Source organism: Mobula birostris, chromosome 16 (assembly GCF_030028105.1).
Source record: "Mobula birostris isolate sMobBir1 chromosome 16, sMobBir1.hap1, whole genome shotgun sequence".
NCBI classification, from domain to species: domain Eukaryota; kingdom Metazoa; phylum Chordata; class Chondrichthyes; order Myliobatiformes; family Myliobatidae; genus Mobula; species Mobula birostris.
The window spans coordinates 79,536,085-79,552,942 of record NC_092385.1 but is presented as its reverse complement, the minus strand read 5'-3'; the positions used below and the strand labels follow the sequence as shown (position 1 = coordinate 79,552,942).

The 16,858-nt window shown below is 41.3% G+C and overlaps 1 protein-coding gene across 2 annotated transcripts in view; it reads left to right on the top strand.

The window, feature by feature from the left end:
• stab1 (stabilin 1) overlaps positions 1-16,858 on the top strand; it is a 341,714-nt gene that overhangs the window by 15,174 nt on the left and 309,682 nt on the right. For both annotated transcript variants that reach the window (XM_072280942.1, XM_072280940.1), the window contains exons 4-5: positions 6,568-6,653; positions 7,235-7,304. In XM_072280942.1, the coding sequence (XP_072137043.1) occupies positions 6,568-6,653; positions 7,235-7,304 (156 nt within the window). The remainder of the gene's footprint in view (positions 1-6,567; positions 6,654-7,234; positions 7,305-16,858) is intronic.

The window sequence follows — 16,858 nt, the reverse complement described above, 5'->3', positions numbered from 1 at the left end:
ACTCTGAACAAAAGCATGCCACAAGTTGTAGGATGTACTTGGAAGGTTAGGCTGTGCTAAAGCGCCAATTTTATTTAGGTGAGTTTCTCTAATTTATCAATAACTATCTGTCAATACTATGCTGCTAAATGCGGGAAATGGACTCGGGCAATGTTGCAATTAAGGACAAATGGATAGTTAATTTCTAGTTTAAGGCTGAGGCTTTATCATTAAGTTCTGGCAATTTGTGGTGAATTTAATTTAATTATGTGAATAATCAAGTGGAGAGGAAACATTTAACAGGAATTGGCCCTTCTACTGAAGTAGTGTAGTTTGGCTGTCTTATGCCCTCCCCATTGTGCTGGTTTAAAGTCTGACAGCTAACTTTTACTAAATTATCATCTTATAGACTTATTGGGCTCACATTTTGTTTTTCACTCTCGTCTGTTAGTGTCAGCAATGTAAATTTTCAAAGGAAGGGTAATCAATGTATCTATTTATTTATTGAGATGCTGTACAATGCAGAATCGACCCTTCGAGCCATGCTGCCCAGCAATTGCCTGATTTAATCCATGCCTAATCATGGGACAATTTACAGTGACTAATTAACCTACCAACTGGTAGGACTTTGAACTCTGGGAGGAAACTGGAGACCCTGAGAAAACCAGGTGGTCACAGGGACAATGTACAAAGTCCTTACAGGCTGCGGTGGGAATTGAACCTGTAGAGCATTGTGCTAACCATTACACTACCGTGCCACCCAAGTCCATGAGCAGAATGAGGAAATGAAGAATAATGGTTTGATTTTGACATGCATTGTTGATGCGCAAATTGTGAAATGCCTTTTCTCCTTTAGTATTTGTTGAAAATGAAGGTCATGTAAGGATAATGCAACGCAAGGGATTTGTGGAGCATTTGATGAGCAATCCCTGAGCAGTGTAATCACAACTCTGCTTTTGCTCTATTTTGTCTTTCTGCAAGCACTTTGACTTGTGTTATGTTTGTGTGTTCTGGAATTACAAAACATCAAAGTGAGGTGTGGAATTTGACAATGATGTAGAACAACGTGTTGGCAGTTTATTGATGTTGGGTACATGTCACGGGGCAAATGGAAGTAAGTACAGGTGCAAATATTAAACAATAACAAGAAAGGGAGAATAGTTAGTTAAGTGCTTGTGTGGCTGTGTAAGTGTCATTGAGTGCAGGAAGATCCCACTAGATTATAACAAGACATTCATGCAGTGCCGAAGAGCACAGGGAAATGAATAGGCAACTGGAAAATCACCCATCAAAGTTATGGGACTTAGGATGAGAATCAAATTTTGGAGAATACCTTTCAAAGAGTAATTGAAGTAGACTATGTACAGTGCAACTTCAGTTGAGAGAAGTTTTTCAATAGTCATTTGAAGTGGATAGTAAAACTCGTGGGCATAAAAATTCAAAGTAGTGCTGGCAAAGGATTGACAGAATTTACACAGCACTCTTGATTAGAGTAGAGACTTGAGTGGGGCAGGTCTTAGCAAGCCATGAAAGTTTCTGACTGATCTTGAAGGGAAACATCTTTGTGGCTTCAGAGAGATGGAGCCAGAGATAGGCATTTTGTATTTTTTTGATTTAGATCACATGGAATTGATGATGCACTGAATAAATTGATGTTTGCTGGGACAGAAGTGAGCCCCCACTCTAGAGCCCAGTCTAAAGGAGAAATCTATGAACCCTAAAGGAAAGCTGATATTTTTGATCAATTCCTATATTCCAGGAGAGAGGCTGGACCCCATTACTCTGGAAGGATGGTAGGATAGAGAAAAATATCCTGGCAAGAGCGCCTCATTAAAATGTAGCACTAGAAGTTTTGCTTCACAGGTCTTGACCACGTATCTGCATGCCCCATTCTTCTGGTAATCTAGCAGAAAGGTCATAGTCAAAGGACAACTGGAGTTTAACCTCCATACACTTTTGGGCTATGTGATCTAATATGCTATCCAAATCTTTTTGATTTAATTCCCCTTGCAACTGCAGTTAATAGTAGTGGGATAATAGATCAAACCTGAAAGTTTACAAAGAATTAGCCAAGAGAAAGAACACTGGAGGAATAGTGGTAGTTTAGATGAAAGCATGGTGCCTCAGTCAGTGTGGCTTAGGAAAACTAGTGCAAAATGGTCAAAATTCAGTCTGTGCCTGTGAGGGAAAGTGCAAGATGCAGGAAGGCAGCTGCATTAGAACTATCTGCAGTAGATGGGGATTTAAAATGGGACCTAAGTGAAAGTTTGCAGTGGGCAAGCTAACAGCAGAATAAGTACCATACAATAGTGCGAGGAAGGTACATAACTTAATAATCATCATGGATAAATAGTTTTGATGTTGAAACAAACCCAACATACTTTGCTGTTTGTAATCAGAATCAGGTTTATTATCACCGGTATGTGACATGAAATTTGTTAACTTAGCAGCAGCAGTTCAATGCAATGCATAATCTAGCAGAGAGAGAAAAAATAATGATACATAAAATATAATAAATAAACAAGTAAATTAATTACATATATTGAATAGATTATTAGAAAATATGCAAAAACAGAAATACTGTATATTAAAAAAAGTGAGGTAGTGTCCAGATCTTCAATGTCCGTTTAGGAATCGGATGGCAGAGGGGAAGAAGCTGTCCCTGGATCACTGAGTGTGTGCCTTCAGGCTTCTGTATCTCCTACCTGATGGTAACAGTGAGAAAAGGGCATGCCCTGGGTGCTGGTGGTCTTTAATAATGGACGCTGCATTTCTGAGACACCGCTCCCTGAAGATGTCCTGGATACTTTGTAGGCTAGTGCCCGAGATGGAACTGACTAGATTTACAACCTTCTGCAGCTCCTTTCGGTCCTGTGCAGTAGCGCCCTCATACCAGACAGTGATGCAGCCTGTCAGAATGCTCAACACGGTACAACTATAGAAGTTTTTGAGTGTATTTGTTGGCATACCAGATCTCTTCAAACTCCTAATAAAGTATAGCTGCTCTCTTGCCTCCTTTATGCCTACATCAATATGTTGGGACCAGGTTAGATCCTCAGAGATCTTGACACCCAGGAACTTGAAGCTGCTCACTCTCTTCACTTTTGATCCCTCTGTGAGGATTTGTATGTGCTCCTTCGTCTTACCCTTCCTGAAGTCCACAATCAGCTCTTTCATCTTACTGACGTTGAGTGCCAGGTTGTTGCTGCGGCACCATTCCACTAGTTGGCATATCTCACTCCTGTACGCCCTCTCGTCACCACCTGAGATTCTACCAACAATGGTTGTATCATCAGCAAATCTGTAGATGGTAGTTGAGCTATACCTAGCCACACAGTCATGGGTATATAGAGAGTAGAGCAGTGGGCTAAGCACACACCCCTGAGGTGCGCCAGTGTTGAACGTCAGCGAAGAGGATATGTTATCACCAATCCACACAGACTGTAGTCTTCCAGTTAGGAAGTTGAGGATCCAATTACAGAGGCCCGGGTTCTGCAACTTCTCAATCAGGATTGTGGGAATGATGGTATTAAGTGCTGAGCTATAGTCGATGAACAGCATCCTAGCTTGTACACCAAGCAATCTGACAAGAAACAATGTTATTTACTATTCGTGCTCTTTTTAGTTGAGTGCAACATTAGATTATGAAGACACGCAGTCCTGTTTTATTGTCATTTAGTAATGCATGCATTAAGAAATGATACAATATTTCCTCCGGTGTGATATCACAAAACACAGGACAGACCAAGACTGAAAAAAACTAACAAAACCACATAATTATAACATATAGTTACAACAGTGAAACAATACCGTAACTTGATGAAGAAGTCCATGAGCACAGTAAAAGTTCAAAGTCTCTCAAATGTCCCACATCTCATGCAGACGGAGAGAAGGAAGAAAAACTCTCCCTGCCATACCCAACCACGGTCCGACTCTGAGTCATCCGAAAACTTTGAGCCCTGATCAGCTCTCCGACACCGAGTACTGAGCGCCATCTCTATCCGAACGATTCAACCTCCTTCTCGGTCGCCAACAGCAGGCAAAGCCGGGGATTTTGAGGCCTTCCCTCCGAAAGATTCCCGACCGCGCAGTAACGACAGCAGTGAACGGGCGTTTCAGAAATTTTTCCAGATGTTCCTCTGTGCTTTCACGTCCATCTCCATCAAATCAGAATTGTCTTTTACCCTTAATTGACCATATTATTCAACTTTCATCTAAATGGTTTCCATTATATTTACCTTTGATTGGTTGTATTAATGCAGTTAAGATGTTTTTTCTGCCAAAATTTTCATATATATTTCAGGCATTACTGATTTTTGTTCCAAAATCTTTTTTTGATAAAGTTGACTCAAAAATTTCTTCATTTATTTGGCAATATAAAAACCCAAGACTGGGTAAAGTACATTTACAGAAAGCTAAGAGAGATGGAGGTTTAGTATTACCTAACTTTAGATTCTACTATTGGGCAGTTAATATTCGACATATGAAATTTTGGTTACTTGACCAGGATATACTATCCATTCCTAAATGGGTAGCATTGGAATTACAATCTGTTCAGGGCTATACACTTGGCTCTATTTTAGGTTCCTCTCTTCCTTTTGATTTGAAACGCCTCAAACAGGTCTCTAACCCGATAGTTAAATATACCCTACGTATTTGGTTTCAATTCAGAAAATTTTTTGATCTTAACCAATTTGGGCTAGCAATTCCTATTTTAGGTAACATATTTTTTCCTCCCTCTTTTACGGATCGTGCTTTTCAAATTTGGAAGACTAAGGGTATTTCACGGTTTTTGGATTTATTTTTTGATGGTTCCCTTATGTCTTTTGAACAATTATCTAATAAATATAATTTATCAAGAATACATTTTTTTAGATATCTACAAGTTAGAAATTTCCTAAGTACTATACTTTCTTCCTTTCCAATGCTTCCTCCTACATATATTTTAGATACTATAATTAACCTTAATCCATGTCAGAAAGGTGCATCGGCTATGATTTATAATATTATTATGGAACTTAGGAAAGCTCCATTTGATAAGATTAGGGCAGATTGGGAACAGGAATTGGGTTCTATCATTTCCGTGGATGACTGGGGGCAGATTTTACAATTAGTCAATACTTCCTCTATCTGTGCTAAATATTCCCTAATTCAATTTAAAGTTGTTCATAGAGCACATATGTCCAAAGATAAATTAGCTCGCTTTTATTCTCATATTAATCCTTTTTGTGATAGATGTCAGGGGCAGATAGCTTCTTTAACTCATATGTTTTGGTCTTGTCCTACTCTGGAAACTTTTTGGAGAGACATTTTTAATATTATCTCAAAGGTATTGAATATAGATATTTCTCCTCACCCTATTACTGCTATCTTTGGACTACCTAAAATTTCCAGTAATCTTTCTCCTTCAGCCCGTAGAATGATTGCATTTCTTACTTTAATGGCAAAAAGATGTATCTTACAACATTGGAAAGAGCTTAATGCTCCAACTACCTTTTTTTGGTTTTCTCAGACGATATTATGCTTGAATTTGGAGAAAATTAGAAGCAATCTTTATGATTCCTCACTTAAATTTGAACAGACCTGGAGATCTTTTATTCAATATTTTCATTTAATGTAATTTTTTCCCCTTCTCTTTTTTGCTCCATATTTATATACCCTTCTTGTTTTTTTTACTGTTTTTAATGGAGGTCGGGTTTGAGGACGTGATTTTAAGTTCTTTAACTCTACTTGGTTCCAATTTAGCCCATTGCTTTGCTTTACTTTTAGTTTAGTTCACGGTGGGTTTTTTTTGGGGTTTTTTTTTTCCTTTTCTCTATTGATATATATATATATATATATAAAAATTAGTATGCTATTATGTTACCTTAGTATGTTATGTTTAAATTACATTGTTTGTATCATTTTTTTTCTGTATTAATATCTCCTGTAATTTTATTATATTCTAACAGTGTATTAGCGCCTATATGGCTTACTTTTTTGTATATTTATTCAATAAAAAGATTTAAAAAGAAAGAGAATTGTCCACGGCCCCTATTTAACAGATATGATATCATTTTTCATTGGAGGGCTGCGCACGTGCGGCGCGCTGCTTCTCTCTCCTTTCGCCGCCATTGTGCCATGTTTCTCATGTAAAGGATGTCATGTCATCCCAGTACAGGGAAAGGAGCCACTTGGTCCATTGTTGTAACGTCTGGATATTTTCAATCCTGTCAGCCTATCTGTCCTATTCCACTCCTCCACTCTTTCTCCCAGTGATTGTGTCCTCACCAATTGTTTAGTAGAAGGACATGTTTAAGTTCACTAATTTAGACAAAGCTTCTGTTTGTATAAACCTGTTGAATATGTAATTGTGATCTTTTTGTAACACTCTTCAGTCATGTGATACCTTGCAGTTAATGCTGGCAGCAGATCAGCTCTAGAACGCCACGGTAATTATTTTGTTACATACTCGCAAAATTCTAAATAATTTTTTGCAAATTAAATAATTGGTGTATAAAATGTGTTATTAACATTCTCCACATGTATTTTCAGGTTCAAAATTGAAAGCTAAACAGACATAAATGTAATAACGTTTTGCTATTCTAGAGTGCCCAGGAGGATCAGTAAATCCTTGCAATGGTCATGGCACGTGTTTGGATGGAATATCAGGGAATGGAAGCTGCATTTGTGAGGTAAGTGTATAATTAAAAGCATATTAATTTAATTGCTCTCCTTTGAATATATTGTCACACCGCAGGAGAAATTCATACTTTGTAGTCTGCACTAAGCATGGAATGTGATGACATTTATATTGACGTCTGCTTCTGAAATTCTGTCCCCTCCCTGCATCATACATTTAGTAAATACAACATTAATTTTATTTCCTTATACTTAAGACAACGTAGCTTCTTAAGAAAACAATATTTTTCCTTGTGAATGCATTTTACTTTGAGAACTCATCAATTTCTGATCACTTTACACAGCAGATTGTTCAGACTAATCAGTTGGCTCAGTTACCTGGCATTGGATTATTCGTATATAATTCAGTCAGTAGTCTTTATTGGGTTCAGTACTATAATACTACACATTATCACAGGGCTTCATAAATTGTTAATATAAAGGCAACTGAACAAGTAATGCATGTATTAAGTGGACATTTCTGCTGCTTCATTCTGTGTGCAATGTAACTATCAAATCTCCATACAACAATATTTCTGCAGGTTCATGGTAAGCTTATTTTCCTCCAACCTAATCTGATTTCCTTTTCCTGTAGCCTAAATACAAAGGAATTGCTTGTGAGGAGTGTATGGATGAAGAAGCATTTGGCCCTAACTGCACTGTGGGTATGGTGACTCTTTTCTGTAACTTTGGTGCCTTGCAGTACACTCATTGATAGTTGGGCTTCAGGGCAGCACGTGCTCCTGCCTGCAGCTCCAGTGACCTGGGCTCTCGCCCCCCTCGTGCTGACTATGTTATGTTTGTGCATTTTCTCTGGATGTGTACTCCAGTTTTCTACCACCTCCCAAAAATGTGTTGATTGAGACTGTTAACATTCCTCCTAATATAGGTGAGTGTTAAGAACATTCGAACATTAGAAAGCTTTTGACAGGAACAAGCCATTCAGCCCAACAAAGCTTGCCAAATTCCTATTCACACAGTGTGTTGAAATAACTCTCAAGTTTAGGTTTGAAAGTCTCTAGGGTACTACTCTCAACTACACAACTGGGTAGTTTGTTCCTTGTGTCCACAACTCACTGTGTAAAGAAAGGCTTCCTGATGTTAGTCTGAAATCTCCCTTCAACCAATCTCCACATATGGCCCCGTGTCCTTGTTGATGGATTAAGTTTGAAGTACCAGCTGGCATCCACTTTATTTATACCCTTAATGATTTTGAATACCTCGATAGAATACCTCAAGTCTCCTCTCATTCTGCAACACACATCAAAGTTGCTAGTGAATGCAGCAGGCCAGGCAGCATCTCTAGGAAGAGGTACAGTCGATGTTTCAGGCCGAGACCCTTCGTCAGGACTAACTGAAGGAAGAGTTAGTAAGAGATTTGAAAGTGGGAGGGGGAGGGGGAGGGGGAGGGGGAGATCTGAAATGATAGGAGAAGACAGGAGGGGGTGGGATGGAGCCAAGAGCTGGACAGGTGATTGGCATCTCATTCTGCATCTACTTAGGCTAAAAAGATTCAATTCAATTCTTTCAATCTTTCTTCATAGATCACACCCTGCAGACTTGGAATGAGTCCAGTCACCCTCCTCTAAGCTCTCTCCAGTGCCTTCATATCCCACACAATATGGAGCCCAAAATTGTACACAGTACTCAAGGTGTGGCCTCACAAGAGCATTGTGCAGCTGAAGGGGAACGTCTCTAGACTTGATCTCCACTAAGCGCCTTATATACCCAACATTCTATTAGCCTTCCTGATTGCTTCTGTGCATTGCCTAGATGTGGATAGTGATGAGTCTACCAGCAGACCCAGATCCTTCTCATACAGGGCACTTTCTAACTCCAGACCACCCACTGTATATTTATATCTAATATTTGTTCTTCCTATGTGTAAGACAATCAAGATGAAATTGATGTGTCAGACAGAAAGTTACAGGGAAATATAGGAGGAAGTAAGACCATAAGAGCAGAATTAGGCCATTCAGCCCATCGAGTTTGCTCCGCCATTCCATCATGGCTGATCCTGGATCCAACTCAACCCCATACACCTTCCTTCTCACCATATCCTTTGATGCCCTGACTGATTAGGAAGCGATCAACTTCTGCCTTAAATATACCCATGGACTTGGCCTCCACCACACGTCCATGGGAGAGCATTTCACAGATTCACTGCTCACTGGCTAAAAAAAGAAATTAATTCTTACCTCTGTTCTAAAGTGTCACCCCTCAATTCTGAGGCTGTGCCCTCTAGTTCTGGATACCTCCCCCAGAGGAAACATCCTCTCCACATTCACCCTATCTAGTCCTTTCAACATTCGGTGGGTTTCAATGAGATCCCTCCCGCATTCCTCTAAATTCTGGTTAGTACAGACCCAAAGATGCCAACACTCGTCATATGTTAACCCCTTCATACCTGGAATCATCTTCATGAATCTCTTCTGGACTCTCTCCAATGACAACAGATCCTTTCTGAGATATGGGGCTCAAAACTGTTGACAATAATCCAAGAACAGCCTGACTAGTGTGTTATAAAGGCTCAGCATTATCTCCTTGCTTTTATATTCTATTTGCCTAGAAATAAATGCTAACTTTATTTGCCTTCTTTATCACAGACTCAGTTTGTAAATTAACCTTCTAGGAGTCTTGCAGGAGGATTCCTAAGTCACTCTGCACCTCCGATGTCTGAATTTTTTCCCCATTTAGACAATAGTCCGCACATTTGTTCCTTTTACCAAAATGCATTATCATACATTTCCCAACAGTGTTTTCCATCTGCCACATTTTTGCCCATTCTTCCAATTTGTTTAAGTCATACTGCAATTGCATTGTTTCCTCAGCACTACCTATCCCTCCACCTATTTTCGTATCATCAATAAACTTTGCCACCAATTCCATTATCCAAGTCATTGACAAGCAATGGGAAAAGTAGTTATCCCAATACTGACCCCTGAGGAACACCACTCACCACCAGCAGCTAACCCTTTATTCCCATTCGCTGCCTCCTGCCTGTCAGCCATCCAGCATTGATAGTTTGAACTGAACGGCTAACATCTATATCATAAGGAAATCTGAAATACAGTGCCTATCAAAGTGTTCAACCCCTTCCCCTTGGAAGTTTCATGTTTTATTGTTTTACAACATTGACTCACAATGGATTTAATTTGGCTTTTTTCCCTGACACTAATCAACAGCATGTTAAAGTGAAAACAGATCTCTATAAAGTGATCTAAATTAATTACAAATATAAAACACAAAATTGATTGCATAAGTATTCACCCCCTTTAATATGATGCACCAAATCATCACAGTTGCATCCAATTGGTTTTAGAAGTCACATAATTAGTTAAATGGCGATCACCTGTGTGCAGTCAAGGTGTTTCAATTGATTGTAGTAAAAATACACCCGTATCTGGAAGGTCCAACTGCTGGTGAACCAGTATCCTGGCAAAAACTACACCACGAAGACAAAATACACTCCAAACAACTTCACGAAAAGGTTATTGAAAAGCTCAAGTCAGGCGATGGATACAAGAATGTTTCCAAGTCACTGAATATCCCTTGGAGTACAGTTAAGTCAGTCATCATGAAATGGAAAGAATATGACACAGCTGTAAATCTGCCTAGAGCAGGCCGTCCTCAAAAACTGAGTGACCGTGCAAGAAGGGGTCTCGTGAGCAAGGCCACCAAGCGACCTATGACAACTCTAGAGGAGTTACAAGCTTCAGTGGCTGAGATAGAATCATAGACAACCTACAGCACAATACAGGCCCTTCGGCCCACAAAGCTGTGCCGAACATGTCCTTACCTTAGAACTACCTAGGCTTACCCATAGCTCTCTATGTTTCCAAGCTCCAGGTATCCATCTAGGAGTCTCTTAAAAGACCCTATTGTTTTTGCCTCCACCACTGCCGCCGGCAGCCCATTCCACACACTCACGTCTCTCTGCGTTTTTAAAAAAAAACTTACCCCTGACATCTCCTCTGTACCTACTTCCAAGCACCTTAAAACTGTGCCTGCTGGTGCTAGCCATTTCAGCCCTGGGGAAAAGCCTCTGACTATCCACACGATCAATACCTCTCATTATCTTGTACACCTCAGGTCACCTCTCATCCTCTGTCGCTCCAAGGAGAAAAGGCCGAGTTCACTCAACCTATTCTCATAAGGCATGCTCCCCAATCCGGGCAACATCCCTATAAATCTCCTCTGCACCCTTTCTATAGTTTCCACATCCTTCCTGTAGTGAGGGGACCAGGATTGAGCATAGTACTCCAAGTGGGGTCTGACCAGGGTTCCATATAGCTACAACATTACCTCTTGGCTCTTAAACTCAATCCCACGGTTGATGAAGGCCAATACACTGTACACCTTCTTAACCACAGAGTCAACCTGCACAGCAGCTTTGAGTGTCCTATGGACACGGACCCCAAGATCCCTCTGATCCTCCACACTGACAAGAGTCTTACCATTAATGCTATATTCTACCATCATATTTGACACACCGAAATGAACCATCTCACATGATGGGAGATGGGAGAGACAGCACATACAACAACTGTTGCCCAGGTGCTTCACCAGTCACAGCTTTATAGGAGAGTGGCAAAGAGAAAGCCACTATTTGGCGAAAAAACAACTCTCATGAAATCTTGGCTAGAGTTTGCCAGAAGATGTATGTGAGATCCTGAAGTCAGCTGGAACCAAAATTGAGGTTTTAGGCCATCAGACTAAACGCTATGTTTGGCAGAAGCTGAAAACCGCACATCATCAAAACACACCATCCCTACCATAGAGCATGGTGGTGGCTGCATCATGCTGTGGGGATGCTTCACGGCAGCAGGCCCTGGGGAGGCTAGTGAAGGTAGAGGGTAAAATGAATGCAGCAAAATACAGAGAAATCCTGGAGGAAAACCTGATGCAGTCTGCAAGAGAACTGCAACTTGGGGAAGATTTGTTTTCCAGAAAGACAGTGATCCAAGTGTAAAGCCAAAGCTACATAGGAATAGCTTAAAAATAACAAAGTTAATGTCTTGGGGTGGCCAAATTAGAGTCCAGACCTATAATGCATTGAGGCTAGAGAGCATCCCTGTGGCTGTATCCCTTGACAATAGGTTCTCCTGTTTGAGTACTGTTGTGGGGGGGGGGGGGAACGGCCTACCCGGGGGAAGCAACAGTGGCCGCGCCTCTGGCACAGAGTCTGGCCCTGTGGCTCAGAAGGGTAGGGAAAGGAAGACGATGGCAGCAGCGATAGGGGACTCTATAGTTAGGGGGTGAGACAGGTGATTCTGTGAACGCAAGAAAGAAGCACGGATGGTAGTTTGCCTCCCAGGTGCCAGGGTCCAGGATGTTTCTGATTGCGTCCATGATATCCCCAAGTGGGAAGGAGAACATCCAGAGGTCGTGGTACATATTACATGGGTAGGAAAAGGGAGGAGGTCCTGAAAACAGACTACAGGGAGTTAGGAAGGAAGTTGAGAAACAGGACCTCAAAAGTACTAATCACGGGATTACTGCCTTTGCCACGTGACAGTGAGTATAGGAATAGAGTGAGGTGGAGGATAAATATGTGGTTGTGGGATTGGGGCAGGGATTCAGATTTCTGGATCATTGGGACCTCTTTTGGGGCAGGCACAAACTGTACAAAAAGGACATGTTGCACTTGAATCCCAGGGGGACCAATATCCTGTCAGGGAGGTTTGCTAAGGCTACTGGGGAGAGTTTAAACTAGAATTGTTGGGGGGGTGTGGGAACCAAACTAAAGTGATGGAAGAAAGGGAAGTTGGCTCACAAATAGAGCAAGTTTGGAGACAGTGCGAGAGGGAGGATAGGCAGGTGATAGTGAAGAGATGCGCTCAGACCAATGGTTTGAGATGTGTCTATTTTAATGCGAGGAGTATTATGAATAAAGCAGGTGAGCTTAGAGCGTGGATCAGTACTTGGAGCTATGATGTTGTAGCCATTACAGAGACTTGGATGGTGCAGGGGCAGGAATGGCTACTTTAAGAGCCAGGCTTTAGATGTTTCAGAAAGGACAGGGAGGGAGGCAAGAGAGGTGGGGATGTGGCACTGTTGATCAGAGATAGTGTCACAGCTGCAGAAAAGGTGGACATCATGGAGGGATTGTCTATGGAGTCTCTGTGGGTGGAGGTTAGGAATAGGAAGGGGTCAATAACTCTGCTGGGTATTTTTTATAAACCACCCAATAGTAACAGGTTCATCGAGAAGCAGATAGGGAGACATATTCTGCAAATGTATAGTCATAATGGGGTTGTTGTGGTGGGAGATTTTAATTTCCCAAATATTGATTGGCATCTCCCTAGTGTGAGGGGCTTAGATGGGGTGGAGTTTGTTAAGTGTGTTCAGGAGGCTTCTTGACTACAAGAGGAAAGGCTGTAGTTGATATGGTATTGGGAAATGAACCTGGTCAGGTGTCAGGTCTCTCAGTGGGAGAGCATTTTGAAGACGGTGATCACAATTCTATGTCCTTTACCATAGCATTGGAGAGGGATAGGAACAGACAAGTTAGGGAAACGTTTAATTGGAGTAATGGAAATATGAGGCTATCAGACAGGAATTTGGAAGCATGAATTGGAAACAAATGTTCTCGGGGAACATACGGAAGAAAAATGGCAAATGTTCAGGGGATATTTGTGTGGGGTTCTGCATAGGTACATTCCAATGAGACAGGGAAAGGATGGTAGGGTACAGGAACCGTGGTGTACAAAGGCTGTTGTAAATCTAGTCAAGAAGAAAAGAGGAGCTTATGAAAGGTTCAAAAAACTAGGCAGTGTTAGAGATCTAGAAGATTATAAGGCTAGCAGGAAAGAGCTTAAGAATGAAATTAGGAGAGCCAGAAGGGGCCATGAGAAGGCCTTGGCGAGCAGGACTAAGGAAAATCCCAAGACATTCTACAAGTATGTGACGAGCAAGAGGATAAGACATGAGAGAATAGGACCAACCCAGTGTGACAGTGGAAAAGTGTGTATGGAACTGGAGGAGGTGGCAGAGGTACTTAATGAATACTTTGCTTCAGTAATCACTACAGAAAAGGATCTTGGTGATTGTAGGGATGACTTGCAGCGAACTGAAAAGCTTGAGCATATAGACATTAAGAAAGAGGATGTGTTGGAGCTTTTGGAAAGCATCAAGTTGGATAAGTCACAGGGACTGGACGGGATGTACCCCAAGCTACTGTGGGAGGCGAGAGAGGAGATTGCTGAGCCTCTGGCAATGATCTTTGCATCATCAATAGGGACAGGAGAGGTTCCGGAGGATTGGAGGGTTGCGGATGTCGTTCCCTTATTCAAGAAAGGGCCTAGGGATAGCCCTGGAAATTACAGACCAGTGAGTCTTGGGTAAGTTGATGGAGAAGATCCTGAGAGGCAGGATTTATGAACATTTGGTGAGGCATAATATGATTAGGAATAGTCAGCATGACTTTATCAAAGGCAGGTCGTGCCTTACAAGCCTGATTGAATTTTTTGAAGATGTGATTAAACACATTGATGAAGGTAGAGCAGTAGATGTAGTGTATATGGATTTCAGCAAGGCATTTGATAAGGTACCCCATGCAAGGCTTATTGAGAAAGTAAAGAGGCATGGGATCCAAGGGGACATTGCTTTGTGGATCCAGAACTGGCTTGCCCACAGAAGACAAAGAGCGGTTGTAGATGGGTCATATGCTGCATGGAGGTCGGTGACCAGTGGTGTGCCTCAGGGATCTGTTCTGGGACCCCTAATCTTTATGATTTTTATAAATGACCTGGATGAGAAAGTGGAGAGATGGGTTAATAAGTTTGCTGATGACACAAAGGTTGGGGGTGTTGTGGATAGTGTGGAGGGCTGTCAGAGGTTACAGCGGGAAATTGATAGGAAGCAAAACTGGGCTGAGAAGTGGCAGATGGAGTTTAACCCAGATAAGTGTGAGGTGGTTCATTTTGGTAGGTCAAATATGATGGCAGAATATAGCATTTATGGCAAGACTATTGGCAGTGTGGAGGATCAGAGGGATCTTGGGGGTCCGAGTCCATAGGACACTCAAAGCTGCTGCGCAGGTTGACTCTGTGGTTAAGAAGGCATATGGTGCATTGGCTTTTTTCAACCATGGGATTGTGTTCAAGAGCCGAGAGGTAATGTTACAGCTATATAGGACCCTAGTCTGACCGCACTTGGATTACTGTGCTCAGTTCTGGTCACTTCACTACAGGAAGAATGTGGAAACTATAGAAAGGGTGCAGAGGAGATTTACAAGGATGTTGCCTGGATTGGGGAGCATGCCTTATGAGAATAGGTTGAGAGAATTCGGCCTTTTCTCCTTGGAGTGACGGAGGATGAGAGGTGACTGATAGAGGTGTCTAAGATGATGAGAGGCATTGATCGTGTGGATAGTCAGAGGCTTTTTCCCAGGGCTGAAATGGCTATCACAAGAGCACACAGTTTTAAGGTGCTTGGAAGCTGGTACAGAGGAGATGTCAGGGGAAAGTTTTTTACGCAGAGAGTGGTGAGTGTGTGGAATGGGCTGCCGGCGACGGTGGTGGAGGCGGATACAATAGGGTCTTTTAAGACACTCCTGGACAGGTACATGGAGCTTAGAAAAATAGAGGGCTGTGGGTAACCCTAGGTAATTTCTAAAAGGAGTACATGTTCGGCACAGCATCGTGGGCCGAAGGGCTTGTATTGAGCTGTAGGTTTTCTATGTTCTATGAGATTTTTTGGCTGGATTTGAAAGGGGCTGTTGACTCACATTCCCTATGCAATCTGACAGAACTTGAGCAGTTTTTCAAAGAAGAATGGGGAAAAATTGCTGTGTCCAGATGTGCAAAGCTGATAGAGAGCTATCCATATAGAATCAAGACTGTAATTGCTGCCAAAGGGGCATCTACTAAATACTGACTTGAAGGTGGTGATACTTATGCAATCAATTATTTTTTGTTTTACGTATGGAATTAACTTGGATCACTTTGTGGAGATCTGTTTCCACTTTGATACAAAGGAGTCTTTTTCTGCTTGTCGGTGTCAAACAAATGTCAAATTAAATCCACCATGATTCAAAGTTGTAAAACAATAAAACATGAAATCTTCTGGGGTTGGGGGAGAGGTGAATGCATTTTATAGGCACCGTATTTGGAAATAATAAATATTAAATAGGGCATATTGCGCTTTCCACAACTGGAAGAGCAATTTTATCCTTAACCTCTGCAGTAATTTAGTTATTTATAATACTTGTTTTTAACTTGTAATTGAATTGAACTGAATTGACTTTATTGCTTACCTCCTTCACACACATGAGGATTAAAAATCTTTATGTTATACCTCTGTCTAAATGTGCAATTTATAGTAATTTGTAATAAATAGTATGTAAAACAGGACAGTCAATGTGACATAGAAATACAATTGTATCAGCGTGAGTTAATCAGTCTGACGGCTTGGTGGAAGAAGCTGTCCCGGAGCCTGTTGGTCCTGGCTTTTATGCTGCGTTACCGTTTCCCGGATGGTAGCAGCTGGGGTGATTGGGGTGACTCGGGTCCCCAATGATCCTTGTACTTGTGTGTTTGGAAGTTATAATGTTGGATGAATTATGTGGCGGTAATGAATTACTTTAATACTTCTGTTTGATAAAGGCCTTTCTGTTTTCTTGCAGAAGTTGCATAAAATTAAATGGCAAACAATTTTACATAGTGCAATTGCTTCTTCTGTCTTAATTCCAGACTGCTCTTCATTCACCTTTTTGTCATGGGAAGCATCTCTTTTCCTACTCTAGTTTCTTCTGTGTGTCTGCATGCTGTGCTCTTTTCATCAACATGTCGCCTTCAACTCCCCAAGATTTCTCTTGCCAACATTTGTTTGGGGGGGGTGTGTATGGGTGTGTCACATAATATTTCAGTTCTGTTGCAACCACAATCAAACAAAGGCAAAGGAAAATAAACACATTGCCAGAGAAATGCTACAGTAAGAGAATAAGTCCAAAATCTTGTTCCTCTTCTGTAATCATAAAATGTATGTTTCTGACCTTGGAGGTCACCCTAATTCCAACATCTAATTTAATGTCCAATGCAGGAAATATGTGGACTGGCTTGGCCAATATAACATGTTCTGTGGGAAAGCTTTAATGACCATAAACTTCAGGAAGTATCAGGGAGGGACAACTTGTGTGTAGTTCAGTTACTGCAAATTACGTAATAGTAATGTTGGAATGCTGAGCGCATCTGTATATTGCTGTCGATTTGCAGTA